Source organism: Muscardinus avellanarius (assembly GCF_963383645.1).
Source record: "Muscardinus avellanarius genome assembly, chromosome: 13".
Lineage (NCBI taxonomy): Eukaryota > Metazoa > Chordata > Mammalia > Rodentia > Gliridae > Muscardinus > Muscardinus avellanarius.
Genome location: NC_137799.1, coordinates 90,414,680 through 90,427,881, shown reverse-complemented (window position 1 = coordinate 90,427,881; position 13,202 = coordinate 90,414,680). Strand labels below are relative to the sequence as shown.

Sequence of the window (13,202 nt, the reverse complement as noted above, 5' to 3'; positions counted from 1 at the left end):
CCACGCCCAGCAAGTGTGGACTTTTCCAAGCTACGTTTTAACAGAGGGCAGTGGGACCACTGATGTCCCAGAGTGAGCGAGCTGCAAACTAAACCCTACGATTCACCCAAAAGCTAATGAGCACCGAGGGCGCCCGCACAGCCGCACTCAGAACGCTCTGCCCCCAGCTACACCCCAGCCGCGCCCGTCCAGTGCCCTGTGTACGAGGCCTAGGAAATTAAGCCTGGAGTGAAACCCAGGAATCACCATGGAGCCCACACTTCCCATCTCAGTACAACACTGAGAATTTAATAAATGTTCAAAGAAACAGTGGCCCAAAGATTTGAGTGAGCCCCACTTCCTACAATCTACTTGTATGGCATTTTGGAAATTTTTTTCTCTTGTGTTGGGATTTCTTACCTCTGAAGTATACCCCAGCCCTTTTTATTCTTTCTGTTTTGAAGCTGGGTCTCGCTAGGTTGCTGAGAGTATCATTATGTAACTGAGGCTGCCCTCAAAACTGCAATCCTCCTGTCTCAGCCACCCAAGTACTGGGATTACAGGTGTGCACCACCACACCTGGCTGCATTCTTGTCTTGTTCTGTGTTCCCAGAAATGATTACAGAAAGGTTTGATCCCCTGTAGAAGCTCAGAGAAGCAAAAGAAATTGGACTTGTAGCTCTGACACTTTCACCGGGGCCCCTACGGCTTGGGCTATGAGAACTCGAGGGAAACTTCTTGAAGAAGCAGGGAAAGCACCCCCGTGTTGACTTGGTCTGCTTCCTGTCGCTACCAGCACAACGTTGCAGAAGGGGTGTGTTGTAAAGGAAAAAGGTGTAGCCTGGCTCTCGGTTCTGGTCCCAGGTCAAGGGCTTCATCTAGCAACAACCTCATGAGAGAGCTGACCGGACTGGATTTTTTTTTGGGGGGTGGGGGTGTTACTAGGGTTCCTGGAAGCCCTTCTACCTCCGGGCTACACTCCCAGACCTAATATATATATATATATATATAATTTTTTTTTTAATTTGTAAACAGGGTCTCTTAAGCCAGCAAGGCTGGCTCTGAACCAGCGCGATCCTCCTGTCTCCGCCTCCCAAGCGCGGGGATTACAAGCGTGCGCCACCACGCCCGGCCAGACTGGATTTTATAACAGACTTGTTCTTATCCATCAATCCCATGAATGGATCAGTTCATTTATGAAGGGAAGACCTGGCCACCGCTCAAAGGTCCCCCGGCCCTATCTCTTAATAGCTCATGGTGGGAATTCAGTTTCAACGTGAGTTTTAGCAGGACAAACCACAGCATGTATCACTTGATTTCTACTTGGAGGGGGGCACAGTGACGTCCTGTCTGCAGTGAAGAAGCCAGCCTCAAGAACTGGGAGAATCAGAGCCCAGTGCAGGGAGAGGCAGAGAATGTCAGACCAGCCAAGAAGATAAGACACATCCACAAACACAGGCCCTTTAGTGAGGCCATTTGCAATTTAGTAAGACCCCGTTTCAATATAAAGAATAAAAATTAGGGCCAGGGATGTAGCTCGGACGTAGGATGTCCCTGGGTTCAATCCCCAGTATTGCAAAAATGAGAAAGAAATACAGCTTTGTTCTGGGCAGACATGTGTCTGCTAGATTTCTCCGGAAGAAGATACCACCATCAGAGGCAGAGAGAATCATTTTAATAATCTTCAGCATTCTAGAAGATATACTATGATTTAGAAACTGACTAAAAAAGAAATTAATAGAAAAGGCTCCTGTCAGCTGGGCACAGCGGCACACACCTGTAACCCCAGTACTTGGGAGACTGAAGCTGGAGGATCACAGGCTCGAGGCCAGCCTCAGCAACTTAGCAAGACCCTGTTTCAAAATAAAATATAAGGCCGGGCGTGGTGGTGCACACTTGTAATCCCAGCATTTGGGAGGCTGAGAATGGAGGATCGCGGTTCGTGGACAGCCTCAGCTACTTAGTGGGGCCCTCTGCAACCTAGACCCTTTCTCAAAATAAAGAATAAAAAATAGGGCAGGGGGTGTAGCTTGAGAGTCAAATGTTCCTGGGTTCTCTCCCCTCAGAACAGATGCATACGCTCCTTTTTGTGCTCCTTAACTTTAATAGGATGGGCTCCAACCCGGTGCGGTGGGGGCACACTGTAATCTCAGTACTTGGGAGGCTGAAACTGGAAGATCGCAGGTTCATGGGGGCCAGCCTCTGCAATGGACTGAGACCCTGTTTCAAAATAAAAATAAAATAGGATTGGGGTGTAGCTCAGAGGTAGAATATCCCTGGGTTCAATCCCCAGTGCCACAAAAAATAAATAAATAAAAGAAAAATAAAAAAAAGGGCAGGAGCCACATTCTACTAATAAAGTTCCAGATCCCGCCACCGGGTGGCAGGCATAGTCAACATCAGGAACCTGAGCTCTTACCTGAGCCCCACAACGTCAAGATTCTGAAAGGGGCCTTAGGAACTGTCGTGTGTGGATGGAGAGCCGAGGCTTGGGAAGACGTGACCTGCCAATGGTCACCTGTGCAATTAGAGACCCTGAAGGTCTGTCCTCTCAGTGCCCTGTGGCCTGCTTTTCCAACAGCTCAGCTTACTTTTTAACTAGATATTCAGGAAAATGTAAACATGCATCAAAATAAGTGCTATGATTTAGGTCTGAAATGGCTTCCAACAAAATGGCATTGTGTTGAAGGTTTGGTCCTCAGCGCAGCCATGTCCAGAGGTGGGACTCTAGGAGGTGAATGGGCGGTGTGAGTGCCCTGACCTCAGCAGATTAATCCACTTAGTAGATTAACAATCCAATAAACTACCGAGGTGGTGGAGACTCTACGATGGTTGGAGGAGGTTCGATTCTGGGGCTGTGACCTTGGTGATTATATCTTTGCCCTGTCCTCTTCCTTCCTGAGATGGACCCTCAGAAACCACGAGCCAGATGTATCTTCCCTCTTTGAAGTTGTTTATGTCAGATATTCTGGTCACAGGGACAGAATCTAACACAGTAGAGAAGAGTAGAATGGGTCCCCAAGGACTCGTTAGTCCAGCAGTCAGCAGCATTCCTCATTTTCCCACTATATATATATATATATATATATATATATATATATTCCCTTTCATACTATATTTTGTGCCAAGTACCCAAAGATACTGCATTGCTGTACTAGCACAACATTAAAATCTCCACAGGTCACTAATTCAACAAGAACTGAGGTGAAGACAGAAATACCTACAGCATTAGAAGGAAGTATGGTAACAATACTTTTTTTTGTGCATGGGTCGTGTGTGGCTGTAGGTTTTATTCATGTCGATACACTCTGTGTTTGAATAAGTGAAGTACAAATGCAATACAAGTTGCAATACAAGTTGGAATTGCCATATTTCCTAGGTTCTTGGGGCTATCTAGAGATCTAAAGTTTAAAAAAAAAAAAAATACACGGGTCTTTTCTCAAAGACAGCCTTAGGCCAGCAGAGGGCGTCTTCTGACACCATTTATCAATGGCTTATGCTAGACAAAAGCAAGTGAGGAACAGGATAAGAGAACAATTAGACACACACACCCAAAAAAAAGACCAAAGCATTTTGATCCAGGTGTTTATCACATCTGGCAGAAGAGAGGTCAGGACAGTCCTTCTAGTTCTTTAAAGCAAAATCAAGACAGCCTCACAAAAGAAGGTGTTTTCCTCTTCTCATCACTCCCAGACACTACTTTAAGACAAACAAAACAGATGTTAACATCTCATATACCCGACGTTTAGGAATAAAACTCTCCAGCCTGGTTTACCAAGCTTCGTTTCACTTTCTAAGTTGAAAGGCTGTGTGACGTGGTTGGGACTTGAAGCCTGCTCCCTGGCCCGGCTCTGCTCACTAGAACGTTATCTCCCCTACGAGGGCAGAGGACGTGCTCCTTCCTAGAACACGCCTATCTTTTCTATCGGAACAAAACAAAACAAATGTCATCTGTGTTTCTTTATGAGCCCCAAGTTTGCTGGCAGTTTCTCGGATCAGATGCCTCAGCTAAACACCTAATCTGTGCCTGTCCCATCTTTCAAAGCTGCTCTAGGTACCACTTGATGAAGGGCATCCCTGTTTGGGCTCTGACATTTCATCTTTGCACCCCGAACTTTTTTCTTAGAATGAAGACTCTCTTGAAAACCAGAACATATCAGGAAACAACTCAGTTCGAAGTCGAGCGGTGCAAAGCCGGGAACAAGGAAACACCAAGCAGGTAGGAACCAGGGATGATGGAGGGACTCTGTTACCATGGTAACCGCTGTGCAGCAGGCACCTGCGCCTTTCTCGGAGACAGAAAGGGTAGGCGGGTCCTCACAGGAACGAATTAAAGGGTAATTAGTGTGTAAGACAGAGTCATGAAGAAAACACACATGTCAAACAAAGATTTTGTTTTATACATTTGTTCTCAGTGTTTCCTGGTGGGAAGCTCCATCCCAAGCAAAAAGCCTTGACTCAGAGCCAAGAGCAGTGGCCATAGTCCCAGCTACTCCACGGAGACAGGAAGATTGCTTGTGCCCAGGAAGTTGGGGCCAGCCTGGGCAGCATAGTGAGACACCCCCCCCCATCTCTTAAAAACAAAAACAAAAGCATTTGAATCTTAAGGCAAATGAGGCAGACAAGAGGAAGGCTCAGATAAGATACTAAAACCATGTCCATTCTTCCCTAGAATTCCTTACTGGCACCTGAGTTTGCATCAGTGTGAGGAGCTCTGTTTTTATTTCTTTTTACATATTGAATTCTAGGCAGGATTTTATTTAAATAAATCTTCTGCTAAAAAAGTTAGCAAATGAGCCGGTCATGGAGGTGCATGCTTGTAATCCCAGGACTTGGGAGGCTGAGACAGGAAGATAGCAGGTTCAAGGACAGCTTTAGAAAGTAGTGAGATTCTCATCACCCTAGCGAGACCCTGTTTCAAAATAAAAATAAAATAGGTCTGGGGGTGTGGCTCAGAGGTAGTTCAATCCCCAGTTCCACACACATTAAAAAATAAAAAGTTAGCAAACAATTACTCATCTAGATCATCTTTTAAAGAGTCATTTTGAAGGCCGGGCGTGGTGGCGCACGCTTGTCATCCCCACGCTTGGGAGGCGGAGACAGGAGGATGGCGCAGGTTCGAAGCCAGCCGCGTGCGCTGGCTTAGGAGACCCTGTTTCCAAACAAAAATGTAAAAATAGGTCTGGGAGTGTAGCCCGGAGATAGAAGGACTTCCAGGAACCCCAGTACCACCAAAAAAAAAAAAAAGAGTCATTTTGAGCCAGACATAGTGACGCATAGTGACTGTCATCCCAGACATTCAGGAGGTTCATATAGGAAGATCGCAAGGTCAAGCAAGACCAGCCTCTGCAATTTAGCAAGACCCTGTCTCAAAAATAAAATAAAGAGGGCTGCAGGTGTAGTTCAGTGGTAGGGCTCTCGCCTGGTATGCTTGATCCCCAGCATTGAAGAAAAAAAAAAGTAATTCTGAGGGCCTACAGTTGTACTCTTTGAGGAGGGAGTTTTCTCATGGTAAATAAATAAATAAATAAATAAATTTTTAAAGTGGAAGTTTAGTGCAATAAAGATGGAAAATTAATTTGCAAGAAATTCAAGAAAAAACATTTCCCAACGTGTAGCACTTAGCCTATTTTTATGCAAAAATAGGCCACTTGTGTGTGTCATCTATGTTGGGATTATGCTATGCACATTATTTGATAATGGTGTATTTCGTTTCATATGCTGTAAAAGGTGCACATTTCACTACTTAGTCTTCAACAAACGAAAAGGAAACCTTTGTCTGGCTATGTAAAGGTAACCATTGCACACAGTGTTTATAGCAGCTGATTTGTGAGTGCCCAAACTTGGAAGCAGCCCAGCTATCCTTCAGAAGGTGAGTGGATACATAAACTAGGCTCAAGCCTGCGCAGACACAGCAACAGCTTTCAGCACTAGAAAGAAACAAACTATCAGGCTAAGAAGCCGATGGCAGGAGCCAAGCCCTGTGCTGAGGCCTGTGACCCAGTGACTGAGGCTGAGGCAGGAGGGCAAACTCAAGGCCAGCCTGGGAAACCTAGGGAAAGACCCTTTCTCAAAATAAAAAATAAAAAGAGCTGGGAATGTAGCTCAGTAGTAGAGCACCCCTGGATTCCATCCTTAGTCCTAAAGAAGGAAAAAAAACCAGAGTAACCTTAAATGCATATTATTGAATGAAAGAAGCCCATCTAAAGTGGCTACGTACTGTACCATTCCAAATATAATACAGGACACTCCAGAAAAGGCAAATGGAGACAGTAAAAGGATCAGTAGTTTCCAGAGGTCAGGAAGGGGGCTGGGGTGAATAGAAGGATCTTCAGTGCAGTGCAACTATTCTGTACGATGCTACAGTGGTGGGTATTCATCATTAAAACACAGTCCAGACACACAGATTGCACAGGACCAAAAGAACTGAAATGTGAACATGGCCTTGGGTGACGGAGTGTCAGCGCAGATTCGGCACCCGTAACAAGCGCACCCCAGCGATGCAGGTGCCCCCTGGGGAAGGCTCTGTGTCTGAGGACCTATGGGAAAGCTCTGTGCCTTCAGCTCAATTTGGCTATAAACCTAAATCTGCTCTAAAAAGTCTATTTTTTTAATTTTTTTGTCATACTGGGGATTGAACCCAGAGGCATTCCACCTTTGAGCTATACCTCAATTTTATTATTTATTTATTTATTTTTGTGGTACTGGGAATGGAACCCAGAGGGGCATTCTACCTCCAACCTACACCCCTAGTCCTATTTTTATGCTTTGTTTTGAAACAGGGTCTCACTAAGTTGTGGAGGGCCTCACTAAGTAGCTGAAGCCGACTACAAACCTGTGATCATCCCGTCTTGGCCTCCCAAGTACTGGGACTATAAGGATGAGTCACCACGCCCAGCTAAAAAGCCTTTTTTTTTTTTTTTTTTTTTTTTTTGCAGGTCTGGGGATGGAACCCAGGGGCATTCAACCTCTGAGTTACACCCCCTGCCCTGCCCTATTTTTTAGTCTTTATTTTGAAACAGGGTCTCACTAAGTTGCGGAGGGCCTCACTAAGTAGCTGAGGCTGTTCATGAACCATGATCCTCTCGTCTCAGCCTCCTGAATGCTGGAATTACAAGCGTGCACCACCACGCCCGGCTTGAAAAGTCTATTTTTTCAAATTGTTTCACACTCAAAAAAAGTTAGGTATTTTACAACTGTGAACAGGAATGTGAAGACGGAGGAGGCGCTCCTGGATCTGGTGACTGGGCTCTGGGTGACATTGGAAGAAATCAATCAGTAGAAACTCCAAGCAGGATGTGAGGAAGGGCTCAGGGCTTCCCGCAGCTGTGGCAGGGAAGGGAAGGAGAGGCAGGTGTTCTGGAACTGTGGCTGTCAAGACGGTTTTGTATTGATGAGAAAAGACTGAAGAAAGAAAACAGCCGGGCATGGCGGTGCGTGCCTCTAATCCTAGTACTTGGGAGGCTGAACAGAAAGATCGTAGGTTCGAGGACGACCTCATCAACATAGCGAAACTCTCAGCAACCTAGCAAGACACTGTTGCAAAAAAATAAAAAGGACTGGAGGTGTAGCTCAGAAGCAGAATGCCCCTGAGTTCAAACCCCAGGACCACAAAAAGAAAAAAATAGAAATCAAACAATAGTAATGCCGGATAGCCCATAAATAGCAGATGACTTGGGACATTTTCATGACAAGAAAATAATGATTCATCAAATCAAGTATTTACCAGACTTTGAGTATTGTTTAAGCTAGATGTTGGATGGAAATAAATAAATGAGTCCTCTACCCTGTCCTCAGCATCTGCAGCTTGGACTCAGCTGGTCTCCCTTCCAGCTGTGCCCTAGCCCTCCTAATTTCTGGGGTCCATTCCAGAAAATGAAGGCAATCTGAGTCAGAAGTAGTATAGAATTTGGCATCCAAAGACTCTGTGATCTTTGAGGACCCTTTCAACTCAGAAGCATACTAATGACTTTTCTCTATAGGATTTTTTGTTTTTTATTTTTTGTGGTACCCAGGGGCATTCTACCTCTGAGCTAAACTCCCAGCCCTATTTTTTATTCTTTATTTTGAAGCAGGATCTCACTGAGTTACAGAGGGCATCACTAAGTAGCTGAGGCTGTCCGCAAACCGCAATCCTCCGGTCTCAGCCTACCAAATGCTGGGATTACAAGCATGCGCCACCACGCCTAGCTTATGTCTATGTTTTAAAGTACAGAGAATCAGAGGCCACAATGGACAAGACAGAAAACAAAGGCTGAAATCTGGTTTCTGCTTCATAGTGCACATTTAAAACCACTCCCCAGTGCATCCTTCCTCCCACCTCCCATTGCTGTGGGTGGCCACAGCAGGACCTTCCAGTGAGGCGTTAACTGCAGACTGGAGAGAAGGAAGAAATGGGTCGTAGATACTTGAGAGCTCAAACCATATACAGAAAAATGCTCCTGAAAGATGGCTCGGGTGTATACTGTTCCCAATTCATTAGAGCCAGAGATAGCTGGGTAAAGAAAACATTTCCCCTTGGCCCAATTGATAGAAGGATGCTATACACCAAGAGAGAGTTTGGCTTGTCATCAGGTCTTGAAGGAGCTAACCTGGAATTAATATTTTATTTTTTATTATTATTTATTATTATTATTATTATTATTATTATTATTATTATTATTATTATTTTGGTGGTACTAGGGCTCCTGGAAACCCTTCTACCTTCGAGCTACACTCTGAGACCCATTTTTTTTTAATATATTTTTCTTTGGAAACAGGGTCTCTTAAGCCAGCGAGGTTGGCCTCGAACCTGCGCAATCCTCCTGTCTCCACCTCCCAAGCGCGGGGATTACAAGCGTGCCCACCACGCCCGGCGCTAACCTGGAATTTATATCTGCACAGCCAGACGAATAAAATGGCAGCCCATTATAAGCCAGGGCTGATGTACTAGATTTATGCAGCCTCTGATCTTACCTTCATTCAACACTTGCCTGAAAACAGTGCTGGTGCTGAGTGATTATAGTAGAGACGGGAGCAGAAAGATGAGCCTGTTCCCTTAAGAAAAGAAAAGGATGCCCTCAGTCCCTCTGGGAGGGAAGTGAGAGCTAAGTGTACTCCTGGATTTCTTGTGATTATAAGAAGAAAAAATGTCTGTGCGGTGGATAATAGGAGCCATCTTCTTGCATAATAATTTAAAAGGACCTATTGAAAAATCTTTGTCACGATTCTGAGCAAAGCAGAGCAAAGCAGACCGGGGTCCATCATGCCTAGTATTCTCATTATCCCATCTCAGCGCTAATGTTTGATTCCCAGGGTGAAGAGCAGGTGACAGTTGAGGAAGATTCTGTAAGAAACAAAGACGATGTGGAGGATTCCGAAGACACGCATCAGAAAGGGTATGGATTTCACACCAACTAAAACTTGTACCTGTCTCCTATTTGTTTATTCCCTTTGTTTTCTCCCCATCTAATTGTGTGGGGGGCACTGGAGATTGAACCCAGAGGCATTCTACCTCTGAGCAACACCCCCAAAACCTATTTTATTTTTTGGAAGCAGTTTCACTAGGTTGATGAGAGTCTCACTACTTGCTGGGGCTGTCCTTGAACCCGTGATCCTCCTGTCTCAGCCTCCCAAGTACATGGATTAGAAGTATATACCATGCCCGGCTCCCCATCCAGTTTTTAACATCTATTATGACTCATTGGAAATTGTCACCACTCTCATCCCTAGCTACCCACCCATCCACCCAACACCATTTTCAGAAAAATTAATGGTGTTCTAGGATGATCAATGTGGTCAATTTAGACTGTGGATGTCCCGGGAACCCAATGTCTAGATTTAAATTCACCTAGGATAGTCTTCTAATTAAAGGTGTAAATAACCAACTAATTGTTCCAGTCCACACAAAAGTAGTTAATTCATCTTTTCTGTGTTAATCAATAGTGATTGATTTCTCAAAACTCAATCCACTTTCCGCCTCCACACACTGTGGCTCTTACCCTGCAGTATCCTGAAGGTATCCCAAGGCCTTACAACCCCCTAAGGGGGAAGCAAGATTATGATCTTTATTTTTTTGGATCAAGAATATGAAACTCAGAGAAGTGACCTGCAGGAAGATCACAGCTATTGAAAAACAGTGCTAACTTGAAACTCCAGCCTCCAACCTCTAGTCCAAGACTGTCTGGTACTCATTACAACACTGAAGTATGCCTGTTATCCAAATTCCAACTTAAATATCTACACCTTGCCTGGCGTGGTGATGCATACTTATCATCCCAGGACTTGGGAGGCTGAGACAGGCGAGTCACAGTTTCAAAGCCAGCCCCTTCTCAAGGCTCTCAGCAACCTCGTGAGACCCTGTTTCCAAAAAGAGAAAGAAAATCAGGCTTGGGATATACCTTGGAGGTAGAATGCTTCTGGGTTCAATCTCCAGTACAAAAGTAAATAAGGAGAAAGAAAGAAAGAAAGAAAGAAAGAAAGAAAGAAAGAAAGAAAGAGAGAGAGAGAGAGAGAGAGAGAGAGAGAGAGAGAAAGAAAGAAAGAAAGAAAGAAAGAAAGAAAGAAAGAAAGAAAGAAAGAGGGGGGAGGGAGGGAGGAAGAAGGAAGGAAGGAAGGAAGGAAGGAAGGAAGGAAGGAAGGAAGGTCAACATCTCTGAGGCATTTGGTTTAACACAGCAGAAGGTATCTCTGGATTTGGTCAGAATTCAGGTTGGGAGGTCTTGTCATATTTACACCATCAAGGATATTTATCACCCCCGAAACAGCTGAGTTCCATTCTTCATTTTACTTTATGAGCCTCTGACCCAGGAGGGGCTGAGAACTCCCCTGAGAGGTCACGCTCAGGTTTCACTGACATTAATGGTACTGAAACAACCTCCAGGCGTTTGAGAATTGTCCAGCCTCAACCGCCAAATGGCCCCAGTGTCTGTCTCCAGCGGCTTCTCTCTATGGAGTCAGGTTGCTGTAATGGACTACACGCAATGAAAAAGCCTGACAGGGTCAGACTAGTGCCCTATTAAATGTCACCTCCATCGCCGCGGCTTTTATTAAGAACATTATCTCCACAACGGAGGGTAAGGCATTATTAGCTTCTTCTGAGTTAAACCATGGAAAACTTAGTCTTTACTGCGTTTTCATTCACTCAGCATCTTTGTGAATACCACTCTGACTCAGTACACGCGTTCACACCCGTCCGTAACAATGAGAGCTTCATGCGTGATGCCTGGCATTGGGAGCGAGATGCACTCTGACACTTCCTATTAAGAGCTCTCTCTCTCTCTCTCTCTCTCTCTCCCTCTCTCTCTCCTCTCTCCCTTTCTCCTCTCTCTCCCTCTCCCTCTCTCCCTCTCCCCCTCTCTCTCTTCTTTCCTCTCTCCCTCTCTCTCCTTCTCCCTTCTCTCTCCCTCTCTCCCTCTCTCTTCTCTCTCTCCCTCTCTCCCTCTCTCTTCTCTCTCTCCCTCTCTCCCTCTCTTTCTCTCTTCTCTCTCCCTCTCTCTTCTCTCTTTCTTCACTCTCCTTCCCTCTCTCCCTCTCTCCCTCTCCGTCTCTCCTCTTTCTTCTCTCCCTCTCTCTTTCTCTCTTCTCTCTCCCTCCCTCTCTTTCCCTCTCTCCCTCTCTCTTCTCTCTCCCTCCCTCTCTCTTTCTCTCTTCTCTCTCCCTCCCTCTCTCTCCCTCTCTCTCCACTGCTTTGGCCTTTGGTTAGCTATTCCTCATCCCTGCTCTGCTCCCAGAAGCGTGTCTTCTGCACCTCTCTGTCCTCTGGGGGCTTGACACACTCAATTCAGTGAAGGTTAACCCAAGCCACGGCTGATTGTCGTCTAAACTGAATGTCCCATTTCTACTTTGCGACCTGGGCTTCGCGAACGTCTTTGCCATCTGCTTGCTCCTTTACGAAGCCGAAGCCGTAAGGCGCCTGTTTCTTCCGTGGTCTGAGTGCTTACTTCTGCCTGCCTTTTGCTTTTGTGTTCCAGGTATTTGGAAAGGAAGTACGATACTGTCTGTGATTTTTGTAGAAAACACAAAACCACTCTTCGATACATCTTCTGGGGCATTTTGATAGTAGGTAAATATCTAAAGGCAATGAAAATACCTTTTTATTTCCAGGGATCCCCCAGGTATTCGCTTTCTGTGAAAAGAAAATAAACTTTCCCTTCCCCTGATCCTCGCCAAATCATCCAGAGAAACAGAAGTAAATCAAGAACCCCCAAGGCTTGGGTCTCAGTAAGGGAAGCCCTTGAAGATTGTTTTCCTGAGCCAGGCGTGGTGGCACATGCTTGTAATCCCAGCGCTTGGGAGGCTGAGACAGGAGGATCTCACAGGTTCGAAAGCAGCCTCCACTACTCAGTGAGGTTCTCAGCAACTTAGTGAGACCCTGTTTCCAAATAAAGTATAAAATAGGTCTGGGAGTATAGCCTGGAGGTAAAAAGCCTCTGGGTTACACCCCCAGTGCCACACAAAAAAAATATTGTTTCCCTGGACCAGCAGCCAGCAGGTAATTACCAGCAGCCAGCAGGTAATCTTTTTAAACAACCTACTGTATTGTTACATTTTCTGTTGCTATAACTAAGTACCATTGACCAGGTAATTTATGAAGAATAAAGATTTAAAGCAGGTGTGGTTGTAGATGCTTATAATCCCAGTACTTGGAAGGCTGAGACAAGAGGATCACAGGTTCAAGGACAGCCTCAGCAAGTAGTGCGGCTCTCATCAGCCTAAAGAGACCCTGTTTCGAAGTAAAAATAAAGTAAGGCTGGGAGTGCAGCTCAGAGGTCAAATGCCCCTGGGTTCAATCCCTAATTAAAAAGAAAAAAAGCTGGGCATGGTGGCACACACTTGTAATCCCGCGCTTGGGAGGCAGAGACAGGAGGATCACGCAGGTTCGAAGCCAGCCTCGCTGACTTAAAAGACCCTGTTTCCAAATAAAAATATAAAATAGGTCTGGGAGTGTAGCCCGGAGGTAGAAGGGTTTCCAGGAACCCCCAGACTGAGACTTGAGGATCACAGGTTCGAGGTCAGCCTCAGCAACTTAGCTAAATCCTGTTTCAGAATTAAAAAATAAGCCAGATGTGGTGGTACAACGCTTGTAATCTCAGTACTTGGGAGGCTGAGACAGAAGGATCACAGGTTCGTGGCCAGCATCAGCCACTTAGTGAGGCTCTCCGCAACTTAGTGAGACCCTATTTCAAAATAAAGAATAAAATATAGGGCTGGAGTGGGGCTCAGGGGTAGAGTACCCTGGGTTC

General features: G+C 45.4%; 1 protein-coding gene across 1 annotated transcript in view; it reads left to right on the top strand.

The window, feature by feature from the left end:
* Positions 1-13,202, top strand: part of SLC28A3 (solute carrier family 28 member 3) — a gene marked incomplete at both ends in the record, with an annotated part of 116,320 nt that overhangs the window by 67,629 nt on the left and 35,489 nt on the right. The window contains 3 exons of the mRNA XM_080709002.1: positions 4,106-4,198; positions 9,274-9,356; positions 11,931-12,022. Coding sequence (XP_080565128.1) covers positions 4,106-4,198; positions 9,274-9,356; positions 11,931-12,022 — 268 coding nt within the window. The remainder of the gene's footprint in view (positions 1-4,105; positions 4,199-9,273; positions 9,357-11,930; positions 12,023-13,202) is intronic.